The 23,763-nt window shown below is 28.4% G+C and overlaps 3 protein-coding genes across 3 annotated transcripts; 1 reads left to right on the top strand and 2 right to left on the bottom strand.

The window, feature by feature from the left end:
* Positions 1-4,103: 4,103 nt before the first annotated feature.
* Positions 4,104-4,906, bottom strand: LOC113364184 (ragulator complex protein LAMTOR2-like). Its single transcript, XM_026606670.1, has 4 exons — positions 4,716-4,906; positions 4,467-4,653; positions 4,268-4,404; positions 4,104-4,194 (listed from the first exon to the last, which is right to left on the bottom strand). Exons 1-3 carry the CDS (start codon positions 4,781-4,783, stop codon positions 4,282-4,284), a joined length of 378 nt encoding a protein of 125 aa, XP_026462455.1. The 5' UTR covers positions 4,784-4,906; the 3' UTR covers positions 4,104-4,194; positions 4,268-4,281.
* A 686-nt stretch (positions 4,907-5,592) lies between these two features.
* LOC113364192 lies at positions 5,593-13,764 on the top strand. Its single transcript, XM_026606682.1, has 6 exons — positions 5,593-5,667; positions 11,182-11,951; positions 12,236-12,360; positions 12,440-12,547; positions 12,880-13,052; positions 13,642-13,764. The coding sequence occupies exons 1-6, from the start codon at positions 5,608-5,610 to the stop codon at positions 13,762-13,764; spliced, it is 1,359 nt and encodes a 452-aa protein (XP_026462467.1). The 5' UTR covers positions 5,593-5,607.
* Positions 13,765-21,248: 7,484 nt separating this feature from the next.
* On the bottom strand, positions 21,249-23,452 carry LOC113364176 (vacuolar fusion protein MON1 homolog A-like). The gene is made up of 6 exons (XM_026606659.1): positions 22,803-23,452; positions 22,130-22,549; positions 21,940-22,060; positions 21,718-21,883; positions 21,460-21,575; positions 21,249-21,389 (listed from the first exon to the last, which is right to left on the bottom strand). The coding sequence occupies exons 1-6, from the start codon at positions 23,369-23,371 to the stop codon at positions 21,249-21,251; spliced, it is 1,533 nt and encodes a 510-aa protein (XP_026462444.1). The 5' UTR covers positions 23,372-23,452.
* Positions 23,453-23,763: the final 311 nt, after the last annotated feature.

The raw sequence follows: 23,763 nt of genomic DNA on the forward strand, positions 1-23,763 counted from the left end.
TGTGGTAGTCGCTAAGGTTCGCGTGTTTTTCTGAGCTCGGCGATTTTTACAATGGAAGAATTGAAAAGCCAAAGATTTGTATTAAATTTTGGCGTAAAAATGAAATAAAGTGTGCAAGGCAAAAATTCACACCAGATATGGCTCCGTGTGACTTTTCCTATTACCAAGTTGAAGAGACCCATGAAAGGACGGCGGTTTTTCCTCGATTGAAGAAAATCGCTGAGAGTGCTCAAGGACATATCAAAAGTGAATATCAAGGGTGCTTCGAAAATTGGAAAAATGGCATAAGTGTATTATATCTGGGGGGACTACTTTAAAGGGACCACATTAATGTAGACGAATAAATAATATTTTTTTGAAAAACGAAAATTCCGGGTACTTTTTGAACAGACCTCGTAGAATGTAATGCGCTAAAACGTGGACGAAAGTTTTTACACTTATCTGCTAATTGTTAAAAAAAACGGCTCGGGCGATCGTCGCAAAAACTAATCAACAGGTGTCCTTATCGAGTTTCATCGAAGGACTTTTAAATGTTTGAAATCGGTGCAGTGTTTGTAATATGCGAAGCATGCTCTCTTGGTGTGCCTACATTTTAGTGCACAACGCGATGGCGATAGCGTAAAAGGTGTTAAGGGCACAACTAGTGTAACCGCCTAAAAAAAGGTGATTTTTGGGAATTTATATTAAAAAAACTACATACTAGGAATAAAACTACTACATACTAGGAATATATTTATACATGTTTTAAGAATAAATAGTAAATTTTTGAAGAAAAAAATTATATATTTTTTAAGTTATCGTCGATCTCCAACGGCGCGACAAAACGTGGATGAAATTAAAAAAAAATCTCGTTAAACTAGATAATATTGTCTGTAAAATAAACTACGATAAAGAAAAAAAATCAAAAATTGATAAAATGACGGCGTTTTTTTTAAAAAAAGTCGAATTTTACCCAAAATTTTGGTCGTTTTGGTCGTCGATCAAAAAATCGATAGTTCATTTTACGGAGGACTATATATAGAACGTGTAAAAAAATTCGATAGTGATCGGATCATTTGTTTTTGAGTAATCGCTAAAACGCGTTCAAAGATAAAATGATCGTAACACTATAATACTATGTATATACTCTTTAAATGGCTGTGACTCAAAACTATTTAAGATATCGATTTAAAATTTTAGTATGTTATTTTTAAAACTATAACCTATCGAAATATGGAAAAATTGAAAATTCGATTTTTTGAAAATTTCACACTAGTTGTGCTCCTTAAGTAGGAGAGTTGCTTGAAACGCCACTAGCCTATTTGGGAGGCAAGTCCCTCATAGACTTCCATGGAAAAAATGAGATTGAATGACACCAATGAGAGTACAATACCATAGATTCTAGTGGTTCCTAGATCCTTACTTCATGAAGTGTAATGTCTAAGAGCAGTTTCGTGATGACAACAGGAGAAGTTAGTTTTCATCAAAAAATCAGATTTGCTAATTTTATGTTTTCTCGACGTTTCAAGCCATTCTGAATCTACGTGTATGTGAACATATTTTTTTCAAAAACTGCCGAATTGACAATCGTTTGTCAGTTTTGCGCGACGATCGGCCAGCGCCGATTGCAAATAACAGAAAAGTGAAAAATTTGTTTGTCCACGCTTGCAATTCTGAATCGATCTTGAAAATTAAAAAACCGAAAGATATTGTTCGGGAATCGACCTGTTAGTTTTGGTAAAGATTTGTTGGCACAATTTCTTTTGTAAAAAACTGTTGAATTTTTTTTTCGACGATTTTTATGATTTTTTTTTACTGTAGATACCATGATGTTAAAGATAATATTGAAATATTACGGCCCTACGACAAGTCGGTTAAATTTAAAAATTCGTCAAAGTTTGAAAAAATTAGTATTTTTTTTGACGTTTGTAAAATTAGACCTTTCATCGACTTTTGCTCAAAAACGCCTGAACCGATTTCAAACATTTAAAAACCATTCGATGTATCTCGATATGGATTATAGTTTCTTAGTTTTGTGCGACGATCGGCCAAGCCGTTTCTTTGTACAACAATGTGTAAAACTTTTCGTCCACAATCCTGAAACGATTTTAAAAAATCAAAAACTGTTCGAAAGATATTGTTTGGGAATGATACTGCTTTCGGACAGAGATATACAGAACCGTTGAAAAAAAATTTTTTGGGCGATTTTTATGTTTTTATGAATATTTTTTTGACTATGGTATGGTCTTTATAGAACATACTAAAACATTGCGGCCTCAAGGCAAATTGCTGGAATTCCCGTACCGTACCGTAACGAAATATTACATCTACATGATCGAGAATTATTACATGTTTTCAAATAGATTATTATAATACTGTTACATTTTCTAATATTTATAAGAATTATATAAACTGAATTAAAAAGTTAAAATTATTTATTAAGGTATATACTTTAGACCTTTAGAATGTAAATTACAACAATTATTTTGCCAACACAAGCAAAGTGTTGTTTAGATCATTCAAACCGGATACCTCGTTCCGTTCTCTTAAAAACTCGGTTTCTATTTTCTGCTTTTTTTTGCTCCATGCCTCAGTAACGGCTGGACCTGTCTTTGTCAAAAACTAATCACCGCTTCTCCCCATCATTGCGACGAATTGAACGTTTTTTTGAATATTTTGAATCGGATGCCCGGTTCTCGCAAAAACAGAGTTTTCATTTTTGCACCCTTTGCTTGGTATCTCGGAAACGGCTGGACCGACCATTAGTAAGAGTCTAATAAGTATGCCAAAATGTTCAGAAACCTCTGAAAAATGAAGTTATGCTAAAAAAAATATTTTCATTTTTTTGCCCATTGCTGTAATTTACCCCATGAGAAGTTATAAAAAATAAGGTCAATTAAATAATTATATAATTATTACATATTATATCAAATCAACCATCAAATGAAGAAAGTTGATTAATAATTGTTTCTAGCAGTTGTTGCTAGATTTACAAAAAGGTAATTAACAATGCGATAATCCAATTCGAATTTCTTTAAGTATGAATCATGCTTTTAGCAGAAATTACTTAATTTTCACAACAATTCTGTGCTCTATTATTATAAATTAAAGTTGCTTTATTGGCAAATATTCATTAGTACTTTGATTTACTTTTGAAATACATATCTATGCCATAAAAAATAATTATTCATTTTATTCAATATTGCTAGTCTTTGTTTAACAAAAACTATGTTTTACAGTAATTATATAAAATGTAAAAATTATATAAACACATAATAAATTCATGTATAGCACGATTCATTTATGCACTTGCAATACAGAATCCCTATTTTATAGATATTTTGAAATTTGAAGAATATTTACATTACACTTACATATGTTCAATGATGTCTAAAGAAATTAATAAGGTGGGAACTTAAAAATTGGTGTATCAGATTTTCTTGATAAGATCTATAAAACGACATATAAATATTTGAAATCGCATTCATTCAATATACCTAATTGCCCTAAACTCACCCACTGCATACTAGAATAATTATGTACACCTGGATTCAGTTTTCTTTGTAGGCAGAGAACACTCACAAATTTTTTGAAATGTATCACTTAGTCATATACATCAATTCTTAAAATTTATTAAAAAAAAAACACTTAATATTTAGGAGCTTCAGAATAAAAAACATTCATTAATTTTTCTTGTAAATTTCAACGTTTAAAATAACCTATGTTCTATACTCTATCATTGCAAAACTTTAACGTCAAAAAATTGATTACATATTCCTAAAGAATTCACTTCACGCAGCAAAATTTCTATGAAATAGCACTAAGCAAGACCATTATATATAGCCGGTATTTGAGTTCTGTTTAAGTGTTGTGTATTATTATTATATCTACTTCTTTCATACTTTTGTTCATTACATTTCAATATTAACTTTATAACTGAATAACTGTTTATTTTGGTAAATTAGATATTTATATAGTCTTATTTAAAATATATGCTTATATTAATTTATTTTAATTCTACACAAGCATTATCATGGATCACATAATTCACATATCACAAGGATAATGTTAGACTTTTGTAACTTTTAAAAATATATATATAAATCAATAATATCTTTAATTGTATTTACAATTGATATTGTTGAACAAAAATATTCCACATAGAATTTGGTGTTGAGAAATTCTTGCTTATCAAATAAATGTACAATTACGTTCCTGTAAGAAATTATTCAAATATTGTAGAATTCCACAACTAAATATATTAGCAAGTATAGCCACTTTATTTTACCTAATTCATTAGAGTTACGATGTCGCAACTAATTTCAATGGTTCTTCCAGATATTGTACAAGAGCACTTGCTTTTTCTTTCAGTAAACCAAAGCCCACAGTTTGCCGAGCATAAAGGCATAGCAACAGATTGGCAACCTACAAATTAAGTTATACATATTATAAATAAATATTGAAAGAACAAATTTATTTTCACATACTTGTATTACGGCTACTCTGCCTTCTGCGCACTCTATAAATATCATTTGTAAACAATCTTCTTTAAATGCATTCTTGCCATTTTTTTCATATGCGGCCCAAATATTGCTTGTGATTGCTGCTGTAATCCTAGCATCTTTGTCTCCATATCCGGCATAAGCTAATAATGCGCCTTCACGATTTAAGAGTCTAATATTTGATTATACTGTATTATTAAAAACATAAATAGTGAATATGATATGAAGACTCACAATGTTATTTCTATCCCTCCACTATTCGCTTGGCTCAGTACTTGGGTTAGAGCCTTTGGTTTCAACATTTTATTTTTACACAAAACAGTTAATAATAAAACGTATTCATCAATTAATTCAACTTTCGATGAACAAATTAATATATTTAACTGTAAACTACTACGACAATTGACATTTCACATAAACATCATACCAACATTTTAACACAAAAAATGAGTGATTATAAATTAAAAATTTCAATTTAATACAAATTATTATATTGTCATTATAATAGATATATTGACTGATTATTTAATTTATGGAAACAATATTGCCTGTGAATGCACATTTAGCACGTCGTTATTCAAATCATAATATGGGTTTTGGCTATTTCTAGTCATTCATTTTGTAAAAATTTTATAGTTATATTTAATAAATATTGTTTATTGTTGTTTGTTATTGTATTTTAATTCAATAATATCTATAGATATATATGATGTAGCACTAAAAATAAATCAAGCCAAAACTCAAAATGTAACATTTCAATTAATAAAGATTATCAAAAAAAAATCTTTATATTTGAATTATATTTAATTTATAATCTATTCAGTTACAGTCAAGGCATGTTTAAGTTAATTTGGCCAGAATGCTTTTCGTTTGTTTGGTATTAAAGTTTGTTTGGTATTAAATACGCAATCTAAACTCGTCTTTGTGCAATTTCGAAGATTTGTAGCGACGGCCATCTATTGAGTAGTCCGATAAGTTACCAAAATTTAGAGCGCCAAACGCGGCGCATCTATCTGGTATTGTTCTGTGGTTCGGAACATACTTCGGTTAAGCGGAGCTAGTGTTGTTTGGCGCATGGCGCTTATTGTTTGTGTTTATATCTGTCAACTGCTATTTAATTGTTTAGATGTTAAAATTAGAGGATATATCACTGGGACACTCAGATCTCAATCAAATTAAATATTATGTGAGTAGGCCTTTGTTTTATCGACTTATAATCAGTACTATCTTGGTTTAGTATTGTATTGTTGATTGTATTTGCGGCATGAGTGGCTTGGACTCGTCCATTTTGTGAATCCCGCTCTTTTCCTTCGGCTAATATTCATACAAAAATTTAGCATTTTATTTATGAATATGTTGCACAAGTCATTCGATATTCAATTATATATTAAAAATACGGTATATTTATGCGTAGAATAGATATAAAGCTAATCTCCAATTTGAATTATGTTATAACCTAGGCAATAATAAAGTTCTTGTACGGTACCACACATTCATTCAGTAGAAAACATTATTTCAGATCTTCATATCTACAGTATTATTTCATATCCGATTATTTTAAATTGTTAAAAGGTTATAAATTGATGGTATATGTTTATAAATATTGCATTTGTTTAATACTAGTTCAGATTACTGTTTGATATGGATTTAACTGTATACATGCTTTGTCTATGTTTGCGTAATGTTTCTGCATGTATGTGTGAGTTGAACGTAAGTTTTGGCTTGTATTTCATGTATGAATACAATACCCCGCGTATTCGTTTGTTTATCCTCATGCCCCACGACCGCTTATACAAATCTAAAAATCTACAAATGAAAAAAGAATTGAGGACTCGCAATTAAATCTACCTGTATTTTTTTTAAAATTATATTCTTCTGCTTTTATTTTACCAAAATATATTGATATTAAAATAAATATATATTATATACATATTGTTTTGAATTAAAAATAAGATTTTTAATATAATAGTGCGATCTTTTACTGATTTTTTCACCGAATTGGCTTGTTTTTTTTTTTTTCTATCTTATTGATAATATTTTCTATTTAATATGTAATTATATATATTATATTATATATATATATATATATATATATGATGTATAATATATATATATATATATATATATATATAAATATATATATATATATAATTTTTGAATGTTTTTGATTTTATTGTTGGAATATGTGCGCTTTTAACATCAATAGAAAATATTAAGCTTTTTAAGTTTATTTTAAATCCTTATTAATTGATTATCGGTAATATTTTAAAGAAAAAAATGAGTTGATCAGAAAACCTGTAAAAATATCTAACAAAAAATTGAAATATTAGATTTGAGAAGCAACAATTATTTACTATACATTGTAGAGCTACGAACAAAGAAATCAAAGATAATAAAAAACAGTTTATTAAAAACATTTTTTTTATTTATTTACTGTCGACGTTTCGGAACTCGGTACGTTCCATTTTCAGGACATCTGTCAAGAAACATGATCTTGATAAGATTTAAACAATATACTTAAGAGAAATAGATATTAGTGGATTTTTTTTTTTAAAATAAAATTGTGAAAGAGTTGACATTAATAAAGTATTACAATATATTTAAAGTAAAAATGATAAAATAAAGAGTGGACTATATAACGAAATGTTATAATTATTTTAAAAAGTTTTTTAGAACTGGGTATTAAGAAAAAACAGAATTAATTACCTGTATGATAGATTATATACATTTATGAAACTAAAAACGATTTTTTTCAATAAAAGTGCGTTAACTTATTTTCATTTTCTTTTTTTTAAGAAATTAAAGTATGTAAGTCAAAAATATAAACGTTTCGGAACTATGTATGTTTTTCTGTCAATGTTCTTAAAAACAAATTATATTAGAAACAAACTGATTTTAACAAATTTAAAAGATAATGGTTATTTACCCGCATAAATAAACGATTAAAGAAGTTTTTGTATATATTATAAAAAAATAACTGAATATTAGAATATTGTTTGTTTAAATGAACAAACAAATCATCCATCTGATGAGATGTTGTTCTGGTCACTATGAAATGAGTGTGAGTACGATTTTTTGCGTGATACATAATACGCGATAATAATAAATAAAAATGAAGGATTTTTTGTAAATATTCTATTTAATATTTGGACATTAAATATTCTATTCAATAAAAATAAAAATTAAAAAATAATAAATAATTTCAAACCGTGTTATATCAAAACCGTGTACAAAAAGACCGTGTAAAAACAGCCTTAGGTGTATATACGAGTATATATATATATATATATATATATATCCTTGAGTGTGAATTTGCGCCAATCGTCGAAATAAAAGAAACAAATAAATAACTATTTATTTATACGTTTCGACACGGTTGTGTGTCATCATTCGGCTTTTTTTTTGTGAAAGGGTATGGGCGTGTTTCCATACAGAATTGGCCCCACCCTGGTATTTAAATAATTTTGATGCCATTTTATAGGTATTTTCGAGAAAATCCCATATACCAAATTTCAAATCCGTAGCTCATCATTTGGCCAAGATATCAGTGAAAACATGTGAAAGTGGCCCCTTTTTTCAAACTCACTTTTTGTCGGAAATATGAGAGATATCGAAAAAATGTTAACGTCATTCTATTTATACTGATCTTATCTATGTTGTTCATAACAAATAATGCAAAAAAATTATTTGTTAGTGCGAGAAAAAGTGAAAATAATTTTTTGTTTTGAATTTTCGGGTGGTGCGGTTGTTTGGACTAATTTTTAATTAGCATCATTAGAAAGGCTATTAAATTTTCTTTTAGTGTGCAAAATTTTGTTTTATTTCACGTGGTAGAACACATTCAAAAGTAGAAAAAACCTGAGCAAGAACACGCTCGCGCTCATATAGCACCCGTGTAAGTCGTCTCTCATTCGCAACGACTAGCAACAGCATTGCTCGCCGCGCGTCTTGATAAATTAAAACATTTCTAATAAAACACAAGATATATACATTTATATTTTGAATAATCATATATTTATATGTATATGTATAATAATAACTATATTTTTATGTAATTAAATATATATTATTCATATATTGCACATGTATATTATATGATTTAATCATCATTAATCATCATTAATAATTAACTAATTAATTATTACTTGTTAATTAAGTATTAATTATTAATTATTAGTTAATATTATTTAATAATTATCACTAAATAAATAAAAAATAGGTTGATAAAAAATATACATAATAATAGTATATCGGTATATGATTTCTATTCATGCTATAGCAATGTATAGAATTGCAAGTATACTAAGTTAGTCTGAAAATATATTAAATAATATCTTGAAGTTTTTTTATAAATCGAATAATATATAAAATATATTAAATAGAATATCTCTACCTATAAATACTAATAATAATTGTTGAACTACTGTACTATTGTGTATCATCCTCAATTAAAACGATATTTAGAATTTCGCGGCATTATAATTATATATTGTATTATGGTAACAACTAAATTATATACTAATCAAATCAAATTGACACTAAAATATAAGAAAAGTGCAAAATCGACTGGTACAAAGGTGTAGACCACGCAAAAATTAAAAAAAAACATTAATTATTTAATAATTATTAAAAACTTTGTGATTAGTTAAATTTGAAAATTATATTAATTTTATTCTATCTGTATTTTGTTATCTTATGTGTGGTTTATGCGTGCGAGCAATTCTATTCAATAGAATATATTTTGAATATATAATCTTTAATTTAAATAATAATATATATTATTTAATTCAAAAAAAACTTCAAGATATTATTTAATATATTTATGACTAACTTAGTATACCATACTTGCATTTGTATACATTGCTGTAGCATGAATAGTAATCCTATTATTAAGTGTATTTAGTAATACTATTATTATGTATATTTTTTATCAACCTATTTTTTATTTATTTAGTGATAATTATTAAATAATATTAACTAATAATTAATAATTAATACTTAATTAACAAGTAATAATTAATTAGTTAATTATTAATGATGATTAATGATGATTAAATCATATAATATACATGTGCAATATATGAATAATATATATTTAATTACATAAAAATATAGTTATTATTAATACATATACATATAAATATATGATTATTCAAAATATAAATGTATATATCTTGTGTTTTATTAGAAATGTTTTAATTTATCAAGACGCGCGGCGAGCAATGCTGTTGCTAGTCGTTGCGAATGAGAGACGACTTACACGGGTGCTATATGAGCGCGAGCGTGTTCTTGCTCAGGTTTTTTCTACTTTTGAATGTGTTCTACCACGTGAAATAAAACAAAATTTTGCACACTAAAAGAAAATTTAATAGCCTTTCTAATGATGCTAATTAAAAATTAGTCCAAACAACCGCACCACCCGAAAATTCAAAACAAAAAATTATTTTCACTTTTTCTCGCACTAACAAATAATTTTTTTACATTATTTGTTATGAACAACATAGACAAGATCAGTATAAATAGAATGACGTTAACATTTTTTTGATATCTCTCATATTTCCGACAAAAAGTGAGTTTGAAAAAAGGGGCCACTTTCACATGTTTTCACTGATATCTCGGCCAAATGATGAGCTACGGATTTGAAATTTGGTATATCGGATTTTCTCAAAAATACCTATAAAATGGCATCAAAATTATTTAAATACCAGGGTGGGGCCAATTCTGTATGGAAACACGCCCATACCCTTTATATTGAAATTTAATGTGAATATTTTTAATTTTTTTACACGATTTTATTCCATTTAGCACGATTTGAAATTTTATGTACTTAAATTTTTTTGTCAAATTTAATTTTTGCGAAGAATGTTCATATCACAAAAAAGTATTTATGAAAGAAAAAAGTCTGAAACCATCGATAGTATCGATAGTTTGCGAACACTAGCTTAAAGATTTAAGTAAATTCCCCTTTAGCGCGTACAAACAATTTTTACTGGTCAAAGCAAATGTGAATAGCACTAATTTAGGGGAACTATTATTAAAATAAACATGAATTCTTGTTCTTGAAAATTCTTGTTTTTCACTAATTTTAATAGGTTTTAGAGAGTAGGACAAATCACCCATTTTTGTATAAGATCAATGTCTTTTTTTACACGTTTTTTTTTTACACGGCTTTTTCTGGAACCAATCTATATATATATATATATATATATATATATATATATATATATATATATATATATATATATATATATATATATGTGTGTGTGTGTGTGTGTGTGTGTGTGTGTGTAAATAAATAAATAAATAATTTCACTCATAAATAATTTTAGCTTTTTTATTTTTTTTACTCATTTTTATTAGTTTTCTAATCTATTTCTTTAAAAAAAAATCATTTGGTTTTTATATTGTTTATTTAGTTTTTTAAGAATATTCTAAAATTTGCACATAATCATTTTTTTTTATATGTTTGCTTTAATATATATGTATAGAGGTTGTGTGCGTAGCTATGCATAGGTATTAAAAAATGGAAACGGGGTTTGCTATACTCGGCACATCGTTATGTCCAGTATGATAAACTTCACTGTTTCACCGTTTCCTGATAACATGCCGGCGCCGCCCGGAAATCTTTTTTCTGCGTTACTCGAGTTAACTACATTGCGCACAATTATGGTACTTATGATAAATAAATATATTTTTGCAGGATGAACCTGCCTTTGATTTAGGAGTCATGGATTTTTACATAACGGATTCCTTGCATGACATATTAGACCATGATGTTCGTTCGGACTTTGCATTATTGGGAGGATCAGGAGATGTGCCTCTTAGCCTGTTTAGTGATCTGACACCTCTGGAACTTGATATGCAAACTGGCTCTAAATACAACTATTATAATGGGCTTGATGATGATAACTTAATTCACAATTTAGATCTGAGCGGGAATGATAGTGATGTTATGATGGTAGACCCAAGTTCTGTTATGCCAGTTTTGTATTCTGAAGTTCGGCCTGTCAAGTCCAGGTTTGGAATCCTGAACAACAGTTTAGACTCACCTATGTCGTCTCCAGATGCAAAGAATCATCTAACATTTTCACCGAAAAGTGTGAAGATTTCAGCAACAAAGACTTATGAAAGATCAACATCTAAGTCAGTTGTGAAAGATCTTCACATGTCGCAAGAAGATTTCTCTTCAGACCTAATTAATAAAAAGAAAATTACACTCCATAGTCCCACAACGAAAGTGAATGTGAAACCTACCATTATAAAAAATATTGACAAAAGTCAAATCAATGATAGCTTTATGAGCCAAACAATAGAATCACTAAATTCTCAACCTAGGATCAGTACCTCTACACCAGTACGAAATGAAATTTATCCCAAGCCTGCTTATTCATATTCATGTTTGATAGCTTTGGCATTAAAAAATTCTCAGTATGGATGTTTACCTGTATCAGAGATCTACAGTTTTATGTGGTATGGAAAATTCAAATGAATGATTACATGATAAACGTCACTTTAAAGATTAATTTAATTAATATAGATGAATTGTGAATTATTAATTTCTTTCAATCACACTACCCAACAATATGTCAATCTAAAACCTGTAACTAGTCATATTTCATATACCATGTATACTGACACTAACTACATTTTCATATTATTTCTACCTTTTTTATTACAATTTTGATTAAATCGTCTTTATGATTATTATTAAATTTCGGTTATAATAAATTTGTAAGTTTTATTCATATTTTTAGTGAACATTTCCCATACTTCAAGACTGCTCCTAATGGCTGGAAGAATTCAGTTCGACACAATCTTAGCTTGAACAAATGCTTTGAGAAAATTGAAAAACCAGCTACCAGTGGCAGCCAGAGAAAAGGTGAATTGATATTTTCAAAATGTTAGAACTAATGACTCTCTATGGATTATTGTATATTTATTTGCCAATCAATTTATAGGTTGTTTATGGGCAATGAATCCCTCTAAAATCGAGAAGATGGATGAAGAAGTCCAAAAGTGGTCAAAGAAAGATCCTATGGCTATTCTGAAAGCTATGATATATCCAGGTATAGATTATATGAAATCAGTTACAATATTTTTAGTATGCATATTTAACAAAAATTTTAATATATTCTTTAGAATTCTGTAACTAAAATCATATTTTTAATAATGGATATAGTTACATTATCATAGTACATATTCTTATTAATACTTGTCAAATGAATAACAACTTACCGGTTGACACTGTTACTGTGTTGTAAATATTTTATTTCTCAATCCTTAACAAATACTGCTGTTTTTTGTATTTTTATTTCAGTGTTAATCAATTTTGTTTATAATTTATAATCATGTGTAGGAGTTGTGCACAAGTTAAAGACAAATTATTTATTTTTTTTAGAACACCTTGAAGCTTTGGAACGAGGAGATATGAAAAAAGTAGGAGATGAAAATTTTGCGGTTGATTATGATGATGAAGAAAACATTGAAGGTGTTGATAGTGATCTTGAAATTGAACCTTATGTGGAAGTTGAAGCAGATACACACAGTTCTGATGATGACAGCCCTTGGCAGGTATGCATTAAGTAATTCAACTTTTATTTTATATTCAACAGAAATAAACTTACTACATATTATTAAAATAGTTTTTGTTGAACTTTTCAGTAGAGAATTCATGACTATGTGATCCTGTATTATATCTGCCATTTGTCATACATATCTAAATGCACACAACTTTTTTATAATCCTTTTGTAGGATTTTAGTTTTTAAATATACTTTTAAAAAAAATTTCACTAGTGCTGCTTGTAGGTCTCTTGGAATTATCTTGTGCAGTATATGTTACTTATCTTGTTTTTATATCTTTGTCACGTTCAATTAACTATTAACATTGATTCTGCTATGCTTCGTTTAATAAGTTTTTTTCATGGAATAAGATTTGGGGATTATCAAAATCAAACTTATGGTTGTTGATATTAGCGCATCCACAAGCATACTTTTAAATTTTTTATTATCTATATTTTTGCATTGTAATTCATGCTGCCTGAGTCTTTTATCTAAGTTCTGACAAGTCTGGCCAATATACATGCTTGTCATCTTATTTATTAGTAACTGTTGAAGGAGTACATCAAGTGTGACTTTTAATTATTATTATTATTTTTGCAGTTCACCACTTTGAATGATTTTGCACTAAAAAACTTCAATTTAACGGAGGCAGCTTTAGCTGAGTGGCCCAAGGATGATGGTCTCACAACAAGACTTGTGCAAAAGACTCGATTGGTTAAGTAATATGGTTAGATTATATAAGTTTACATTTAATATTATATATATATATATATATATATATATATATATATATAATATATATATTTAATTGTATGTATATTTATAATACATGCTACACTTTGAAAGCAATAATCATCATTGGTACACATTGTCATATTGGTTTAGATCATATATTTTTACAGTACTTCTGTAAAAAGTTCAGATGCGACTCATGTATTTCATGAATATATGATGATGTATGTGTTTATTTATACTTCCATATGAATATGATTGCTTCAGTACAAAAATGAAAATCATTGTCTACAACAACGGGTATACACAACACATGTGTACGCTTTGTTGTGCAATATTGAAATATAATTAAATATGTGATGTATGTGAAAATGATTTGTGATAAAGTGAACTTTAGAAATTTCGATTGAATCTTCCACCGTACCAGCAAGTATTAAAAGCATGTCATTTTTTGACTAGCACAAAACCATCACTATTTTGGGATTACACTTACTGTGTTTACTGAAATTTTGTATTTTTATAAGTAGGTTTAATGTAAGTATTCACAATTGCTAATATGAATATTGCAATATTTCAACATTTTATTTGTCAAAAATAATTAAAAGAATTAATGAAGCGAGCAATTCCTTAGATTTAATAGTATACCAATTTTATATGACTATGATTGTAATAGCATTTAGGTATATAACGTGTCTAAAATATATTCAATTTTATATTTGTGTAAATATTTATTAATAAAGCAATAAAATTTTCAATAAATGTTTGCATTCACATTGGTATTTTATAAGAAATAAAATAAGCCTTCTGTTGTTGTGTGAGAGCATTGTTTTTATTACAATGTTGTCTAATAAGCATTTTCCCTGTAATGAGTACTTTCGTGCAAGTTGCACTCCTCCAAGTTTTAACTTTCAGTTTTATATAATTTGTCTTTTCATCAAACATCCAAGTTATTTTGATGGAATCCTTGTAGTATAAGATCAATCGATCATCCTTCATATGATTTTTTTTGGCACTGCGATTCAAAACCCAAATAACAGTTGTTACAGTTTTCTTTTTATGAGGTCTATTTCACCAATTCATTGAAGTCAAGATTTAGTGTGGTCAGCCAATTATTGTCAAATGTAATAAAAATTCAATTATTTTCCAAATGCAAATTACAGGAGATTTCTATTTCACCAGCAAATATTGGATAAATTATGATGCTAAGTATCATATTGGAATAAATTGCTTAATATAAAAGAAAAGCTAATACAATTCTTATCAATAATCAGTAATTTGTTTTAGTAATGAGGTTTGAGTTGCATTTTGCATTAAGGATGTATTCTGACCTCTTAAACCATATAATATTTTCCCTAAATTTTTTATCACACGTCACTAGTTAATGTTTTGAGTATATATAGAAAAAAATGAAAATTAAAAATAGTAAAAATTTCAATTCTGCAGTGTGATAGTGGTGGATCTCAAAAAAATGACACCGAAATATACCCATAATTTTAGCCCCTCCAAATTATTTGAAAGAAAAAAATGTATATATATTATTCATCTCGAATAATGTCTTCATCGCATGAACTATGAACAAGTTAAAATGTTTTTTTTTCACACAAAAAATCAACTTTTTTGATATTCTCATTTTTTTCTAAAAATGGTAACAATCGGAATTATTTGATGAGCGTAGTTCATACCGAAGAAAAGTCTATAAAGAAGACTCATTGTCAGTAAAAACTTTAATTAAATTGGTCCAGTAGAAGTTGAGAAAAGCGCGTTTATCACAGTTGCATTATCGTGGTCAAACGATTATATCCTCGAAAATAAATTCAAATTCAATTATAAAAACTTCTCTTGTACACATATTCCTGAATGTTTAAAATTTATCTTTAAAAATATTAAGAAAAACGAAGAAAAAAATTTTTTTTTAATTTCTAGACCCACGGAAAGTTGCATGAACTAATAAATATATCAATATATTAATTTATGAGTAATTTAAATATAGAGAGCTATAGGGCGGCCTTATGTTGTTAAACTGCAGATTAATTAATTTTGAACAAAGCTGTCAATTATTTTAGGTTTAAATATTGTAAATCATTGAACGATTTCGCGCAGTCTATTGCTAATAATATTTTATAGTGTTCGTTTAGTAGATAATGAACTTTGTCAATATCCACAGTTTTATTAAAAACCCAAAAAAAGTTTCAACAGTTAGTTACGAAGAAACCCATTATGCTTATTTATCTATGAAGAAACCGTTCAGCCGAGCTGATATCTTTCAAACAAAATTTTAAAAACAGTTTCAGGATTTTAGGCTAAAACGTGGACAAAAAATGTAAATTATAAGAAAAATTATCATCGCGCAAAACTAATAAATGTTCTTGTCGAATTAGTGCCCAAGTTTGACAACTTAAAATTTCGCAAAAAATGGAGTAGTTTGTTTTTCTTAATTAATAGACTAAACTGTAATTTTAAAAAATATTAACAAGTTGAGCGTATCACCGGCCAACAGGGCAGCCAACTTACCTTATAGCCGGCGTCGTCGCTTGAGGAGTATTAAAGTAAAAACTAAAATTAGTCTGCACGAAATCGATCAAATATAATATTAGTGAAATGTGTTGAAACGTTCTAAACAATGTTGTGTATGAGGTAAACGATGCCGATCGTTCGCCCATTGCCGGCTCAAAGTGTTAAATGTCAAGCATTCGACATCGTAGATAACCGTCGGTTTCAGTTACCTGTGAAATCGTGTGATTATTATTTAGTGTTGAAGGTAGTGTTTACAAAAGTTTTGTGATTTATGCAAAGTTTTAATGGGATATTAAAAATAAAGTTGGATTTGTGCCGTGCGAACCAAATTCTGCATTTGGTATTCATCAAGTAAGAACTTAAAAACACATTTTGTTTGACTAAATTTTATTATACTCATCAGCACGCAAAAAATCTTCTTTTATAAATAAAATGAAAAACTCGAAAAAAACTTTGATTTTCAAGTTTTGTTTAATTTGTGCATCAAATGATTTTTTGCTTAAAAATATGTGGAGTTGATAATGTATTGAATTTCAATACCTATTTATTTTCGAAATGTCTATATAAAGTTTAGGCCATTTTATTAATATACCGTCTTGAGCCTTGCGTTTAAGCTATATGAAGTGTCCTTTGATTGCGTTCTCCTTATCCCTAGACAATATAAGAATATAATATATTTATTTACTTTAATCATAGGTACGATTGCATCTAAATCTAACCTCAGCTGAACCGTTAATGAAATTCAATAAAAAGTAATTATGATGAACAGATACAATGATTTAACGTTACTATTTCAAAATTTATTCCTTATTCAATTTTATACAATAACATTGTGCTTCAAGGAATATTTTAGGGAATTTAATATTTATATTAATAATACTATAGTTATATAACAAATAATTTTTTAATTTCCGTAGGGTAAGTTATGGTACTCGCAAAAAAATCGAAAATGAAAATTTTATTTTTACGTTTGGCATACCTTATTATAAATAACAATTTAGCATACCTTATAAAAAAGCTAAAATTTATGAAAAAAAGATTAACAGTATAAAAAAATAAACTTTTTTTAAAATGGCAATCTTTTTCAAAAATGTCAAAAGTCGCAAAATTTCTATTTTTTTTTTTTAGTTTTTATAAATAATTTTTTTTTTAATTAGTATACTATTTTCATATCTCAGTCAGGGGTGCCTGGTATAAGAGATTATGAAAACAGTTTTCATATTTTTCGTATATACATTTCATTTGACTATCTTATACATTAATATACTATTTATTATAATTAAAATATCTGTAAGTATCTGTTTAAATCTTGTTTGTCTTCAATTTCTTTATTTTTCTTTTAAAGTTATGGTCATCTTTTGGTACCATCAGTCATTAATTTTTGGTACGAGAAGTTCCAGCAATTTACCTTAAGACATGATGCCATGCACCAATAGTTGTTTTATTGTATTGAATTGTTACTCGGCAGCATTTTATTGTCGATCCTTCTTTATGTCTAATAGAAAATCCAACTCTCATTTTGGCTTTGTTGAATGAAGTCACAGAAAAAATAGGCATACCAGATTAACGCATTTTCTCAATAAATATATTTTGTTTAAGAATCAGCACCAATTTCGTAATTTCTCATTCAATTTGTAGTTTAGTTCATAACATATAATTGACATTTTGGAAGATACCACGTTTTATACATCAATATTTAGCGACCTGTCTAAAGCTTCTGATCACTTATCTATGCTTCTGATGGTATTTCTCACAAAAGACCACTGATCATCAGACCATTTGAATTCTACTTATCTAATCGAACTTAAATACTGACTACTTCTTTTATTTACATTACTGATTTACTTTCTTGTTATTTTATTTCAATTGCAAATGACATCAACATTATCATCATAGCTAAATCTTCTAAGAAATTAATACAATTAAATGTTATCATATCGAAAATAAATTAATTATCCAATAATATCACCCCATTGATGGTCATCTGTAATTCAGTATATAATTTTTTTTTCTCAATTCAGTTTCTGTAATTCAGTATATAATTTTTTTTTCTCTCTTATTCATCATAAATAATTTTCACAAAAACCTAAAATAGTTTAGTCCAAAGTCTCAACTAGTCTGTGCTTGATAAAATTTTTGTATTCGTAACATTCTTTTGAAATAAATTCATTGATTACGTAGTTAAATTTGTGATATTGTGAATATGTAACAATTTATTTTAGTTTTCTTCAGCTTATATTAGCACTATGGAAGTAATGATTATATACCACTATTTTTATTTGATGAATTGCCCTGAAAATTTTGGTTCACATATTTTAACATCAAAATTATTTTAAAAAACTTTAAACACACACACACATTATTTTATATATATATATATATACATAGCTGGGCACCGTTAATCAAAAAGTTAACTTCGTTAATCGTTAATCCGCTACAAAAAAAGTTAGCTTCGTTAAACGTTAAAGCGTTACATTTCGGAATAATTAACGCAAGTTAACGTTAATCGTTAATCCGTTAATATGTGTAAAATTACATTTTTATATCGTTGCGTTAGTGAACTTAAAAAACTTATTGGTTTAGGTTCTGGAAGTTAACAGGTTATGAATAAAACAAAATACTTGTATAATTCAAATGTGTAATTCAACCCCTTACTGGCGCGACGCGCTTTATGCACACACCGTGATAATAACGCTATTGGTCAACTTTCTGTTTTCATGATTGCATATTGTTTTTACAAGAATTTTTTTCTAAATAAAGGGAAAGAGTTTTTTTGCGAAAAATAGGAAACGCGCGACGGATTAAGCGTCGGGTATTAGGTGCATATTTCTCTTCATGTTGAAGTTTTCGTCTGAAAGCGAGGCTCGTTTTGGTGTCAAAATGTCTTTACCCGTGGAAAACAAACGTTCAACTGCAGCGCTTGAGGGTATAGCAGTATTGTATTTAATAAATTGATTTATGAATATCTGTTCCCCGATGAATGCAGCATCGTTGAACAAGTCTTTTGAACATGTTGGCACTGTTCATCATTCACGAGTGGTCCAAATCTTTTCTCTATGTCATTTAATAAGGCATTGGCTGAAGCTGTGCCGTGCGGTAAATAGTAATAATTGGCAGGGCCGTGCCTGGGTATGTGGCCGCCTGCGTGCGAGCATATAAATGGCCGCCCTTAAAAATAGCATAATAGGAAAATATCCAATATGTTCTCACGAAAAAAATCGTCTTGTAATTTTCAAGTTTTCTCGACATTTTAAGTCATTCTGAATCGTTTGAAAGCCGATTTTTGAATTTTCGGCAACGTTTTCTCAAAAACGGTTAAATCCAATTCAAAAGTTTAAAAGTTATTTGATGTAACTAGATAATGACTAGCGCCTGTCAGTTTTGTGCGACGATCGGCCAAGCTGTTTCTAATCAACAAGAAAATATAAAATTTATTGTACGCGTTTTAGCCAAAAATTCTGCATCGATTTTAAAAATTCAGGAACTGTTTGAAAGATATCATTTAGGAATCGTGCTGATTAATTCTAAGAGATCGGTCGGTTCGTTTCTTCGTGTTTAATTGGTGAATATTGCTTTACGATGATATTTATAAAACTTTTTTGGCGATAGTGATCATGGTCTCTAAGATAACTAAATATTTCGACCCACATTAAGTCATTTTAATTTTTAAAATATGTACTATCAAAGATTGCAAAAATGAGCGGCGCTTTTTTACTTGAGTCAAAATTTCATCTTTAGTCGACCTTTTCTCAAAAATGCACAATCCCATTTGAAAAATCGTCAAAATTCGTAAATTCGATAAGCACTCGTGCTGCTTAGTTTTGCCTTTAGAATTTTCAAAAAAGTCTTAAATTTTTAATTAGTGAATTGATTTTAAAAATTCAAAAACCATTACAAACGTTTTTTATTTGAAAATCTTGCTGATTAAATTTTGTCAATAATCGACGAGTCGTTTTTCAGTTATTGATTAACAAATTGCTTTGGAAATTTGGATCTTGTTTTTAATTTACTACAGTTTGTTTCTTGTTCAATAATATGTAATTTTTAAACTATTTATAAAACATAACTAATATTTTTAAAAAATGTGTACAAAATTGAATAATCTGCGATAGTTTTTCACATTGCAATGTACTCAAGAATTAATATATTTTCATTGTTAAGTCGATTATTAACACATGTTGGATACTTCATGCAACTTGATTTAGGCAAAGTTGCCACTTACACCAAGTTTATAACTTATAAATTATTTAGAAACAGAGTCGCATTCAATAGGGCCGCCTTTGGCTGATTTTTACTACGGTAATTTTGGTCTGTTAGATATATACAGCGGACTTTACGGCAGCGAATGAGTTCAGCGGACTTTGAGCTTGGCCGCCTCTTAATCCAACAGTCTTTTAATTTGGCCGCCTTTTAATTCAGTAGACTTTTAATGCAACAGTTATTTATTTCGATCATTTTTTGTTATGGCCGTCTTTGAATTTGTTCTTTTTTCATTTGGCCGCCCCTCGGCCGTCTCAAAAGGCGGCCGCCTGCGTGCGGTGCACGCACTGCACGCTGGCCAGGCACGGTCCTGGGCATTGGATTAACGATTAACGGACTTCTGGCATTTTAACGGAAGTTAACGTGTCCGTTAACATTTTCAAAAGTTAACTTAAAAGTTAATCCGTTAATCAAAATGTTAACTTCGTTAATTAACGATTAACGGATTAACGAGTTAATGCCCAGCTATGTATATATATATATATATATATATATATATATATAACTACATATAATTGGTGAGTTCTGTTGCATACATTTTCATTAAAACAAGATTTTATTTGTTGTTTGGCATCTTTTTACATAAATGCTTATACATATTTATATATTAATACAATTTGCTGTAAGTAGAATTCATTTCTTCATTTCACAATATGAAACAGCAATAAATGTTAATTAAAACATTATATTGATAAAATATTTCAAAATGTGGGTGCATTTAAAATAAATAATCTTTCTTCCTCTTTCTTAATCCATTTTAACAATTTATTAACAGAATCTATTGCATTCTGCTTCTCAACAAGAAGATCGAAAGTGACATACAACTCAAATCCAGTAGTTATCTGAAATAGTAAAATTCATTATTTTGTGCATCCTTACAAGCAGAAATCTTCAATCATATTTAAACATTACCCAAACTAGCATTGTCTCCTTTTGTAAGCACATGTACATAAGTTTTAATGGCCGAGCTCTGTTATGAATTTTATGATGCATTCTTTGATATAGCCCAAATAGTCTTTTAAATTCCCCTGTTATAAAAACATGATATTCAAGCAGCTTTATCATGTAGTGATTTAAGCTCATATTAAGTATTATTTGTTTGTTTCAAGTTATTATTTAAATGTTTAATTATTAAGACTAATAGATAAAGTAAGAGTAGTTAAAAATTACCTGGTAAATTATATGGTGCCTGTATTGCAGAACCAAATAACTGAGCAGTAGATTTACATTTATATAAAAAATGCCTCATCCCCGTGATTCCAATGGATTGTGGTGTTACAGAAAACTGATTCATTGATTCATTAATTGCCTCAAGACAGTTGCTCCTACGAAGTTTCTAAAAATGTTTTCCACTAAAAAATAAGTAACAAAAAGTAATAAAATTAAACGAACCTCAGTAATTTTTTGCTTTGCTTCAGATAAAGTAAAGAATACATCTCTATCAACTGTTAATAGTAACAAACATGCTTGGCAATCTTCAGCTAAATATGATACATGTCCATGAAGAAACCCACTAAAACATTAAATATATTTTCTATTTTATTATGTGATAATACCTTACGCATTATTAATTTATTTATACCTGGAATCAAATTTTGGTAAACATATTGGTGTCCAACTTTCTGCACTCTTAAATGATTCTGAGCAGTGTACTAAATTTATTATAAGATGCAAATCTGCTGGATGAATAACATATTTCTTCATTCTCACTAATGTAACTAATTGATCTTTAGCAATCAAAATTGCAAATACTAAATTTTTAATCTTTTGACACACATTTGTAATTGTATTTGCAATAGTATCTCTATATTTTAGTGCTAAAGGTAAACATTTAACTGCTCCCAGTAGAAATGAAGGTTCTTGTTCCATAAAATGCAATAAATGGTCAATTAACCTTTCAGATCCGGCCAACATTCGGCGTAAATCATAATTTCTTCTTTGTTCATAAATTCTTGTTAATGTTGACAATGTGAGGATACTGATAATTTGGTTGAAAACATACCTATAAAACAAACATTTATTTATAGTCATTGAGCGTTTACTTAAAAACTTAATATAGTTTTAAATCTTACACATGTTCAACTATTATTGGTACATATTCATACATATAAATATGGTGCAAAAATATAATGCATGAAATAGACATCACCACAAGTAATTTCACACTATTCACTAGATGTTTTATATTAAATATATTTGAATCATATAAAAAAATCATAATTCAAATTACCTATTCATATGGTATATCTACTTACGTTAATTGCAGTATTATCTGTGAAACGCTTTCTCTTGTCTTAGACACTGCTACAAGAATTAATGGTCCTTTGACAAGAAAAACAAACTCAGTACTTTTTGTGCGTACAGATCTTACAATATCATTATTAGATTGTATCACACTAACCAGGGCTTGCATAACACCAAATGTTGTTGCTAATTTTTCTTCATTGCCATATCTAGCATATATTGGTTTACCTGCAGAACTTAAGATGAAAATATGTTTCTCTTTACTAAGCCATTCGGAATTTCTTAAATAATCATCACTGATTACAACTGAACTATCGTCTTCCACTGGCAAATCTTTATGTTCATTATTCTGTATCGTTATTTCAACAGAGTTAGAATTAATTTGTGTCGCGTCATTTTCGATGTCTTGACATTTGGATTGTATTTTATTAATAGTACTTGTATTTTCTGTTAAATCATTGTCTCTATAGCTCAATTCTTTCGCATATTCATCAAATGAATCAGTTACAACTATTGCACTTTCTGTACTCGCACCAGGCTCACAATTTAAGGGAACATCTACTTGCTCTAGAGATTCCATTGTACTGGATATACCATCATATCAATTTTTCGTACGTAGTTCAACATTAAAACAATCACATATAAACTATAAAATAATAACGGTCTTACTAATAATAACATATATATTTAATAAATAGTATACTTCAACAGCTTTGTTGAGAGAACTTTGACATGTGCATGTTTGACAGATGGTTCATAGATACCAATTTCTTTACGTCATAGACTGGACTACTAATTGATGTAAAATACAGTCAAACGCTATAACAACCATGGCCGGTAATCTCGGAACAAACGTCTGTAACCCGAGTTTAGTTAGAGCCCCTGCCGCCGGTCGCGCTTGTTTTTTTTTTTTTTATTTTTTTTCACTTTGAAATCGAATTTGACATATGACAGATACTTAAATTAAACATG

Source organism: Ctenocephalides felis, unplaced genomic scaffold, assembly GCF_003426905.1.
Source record: "Ctenocephalides felis isolate EL2017-DRISC unplaced genomic scaffold, ASM342690v1 CF-g0.4_SCAFFOLD_00388, whole genome shotgun sequence".
Classification (NCBI taxonomy): Eukaryota; Metazoa; Arthropoda; class Insecta; order Siphonaptera; family Pulicidae; genus Ctenocephalides; species Ctenocephalides felis.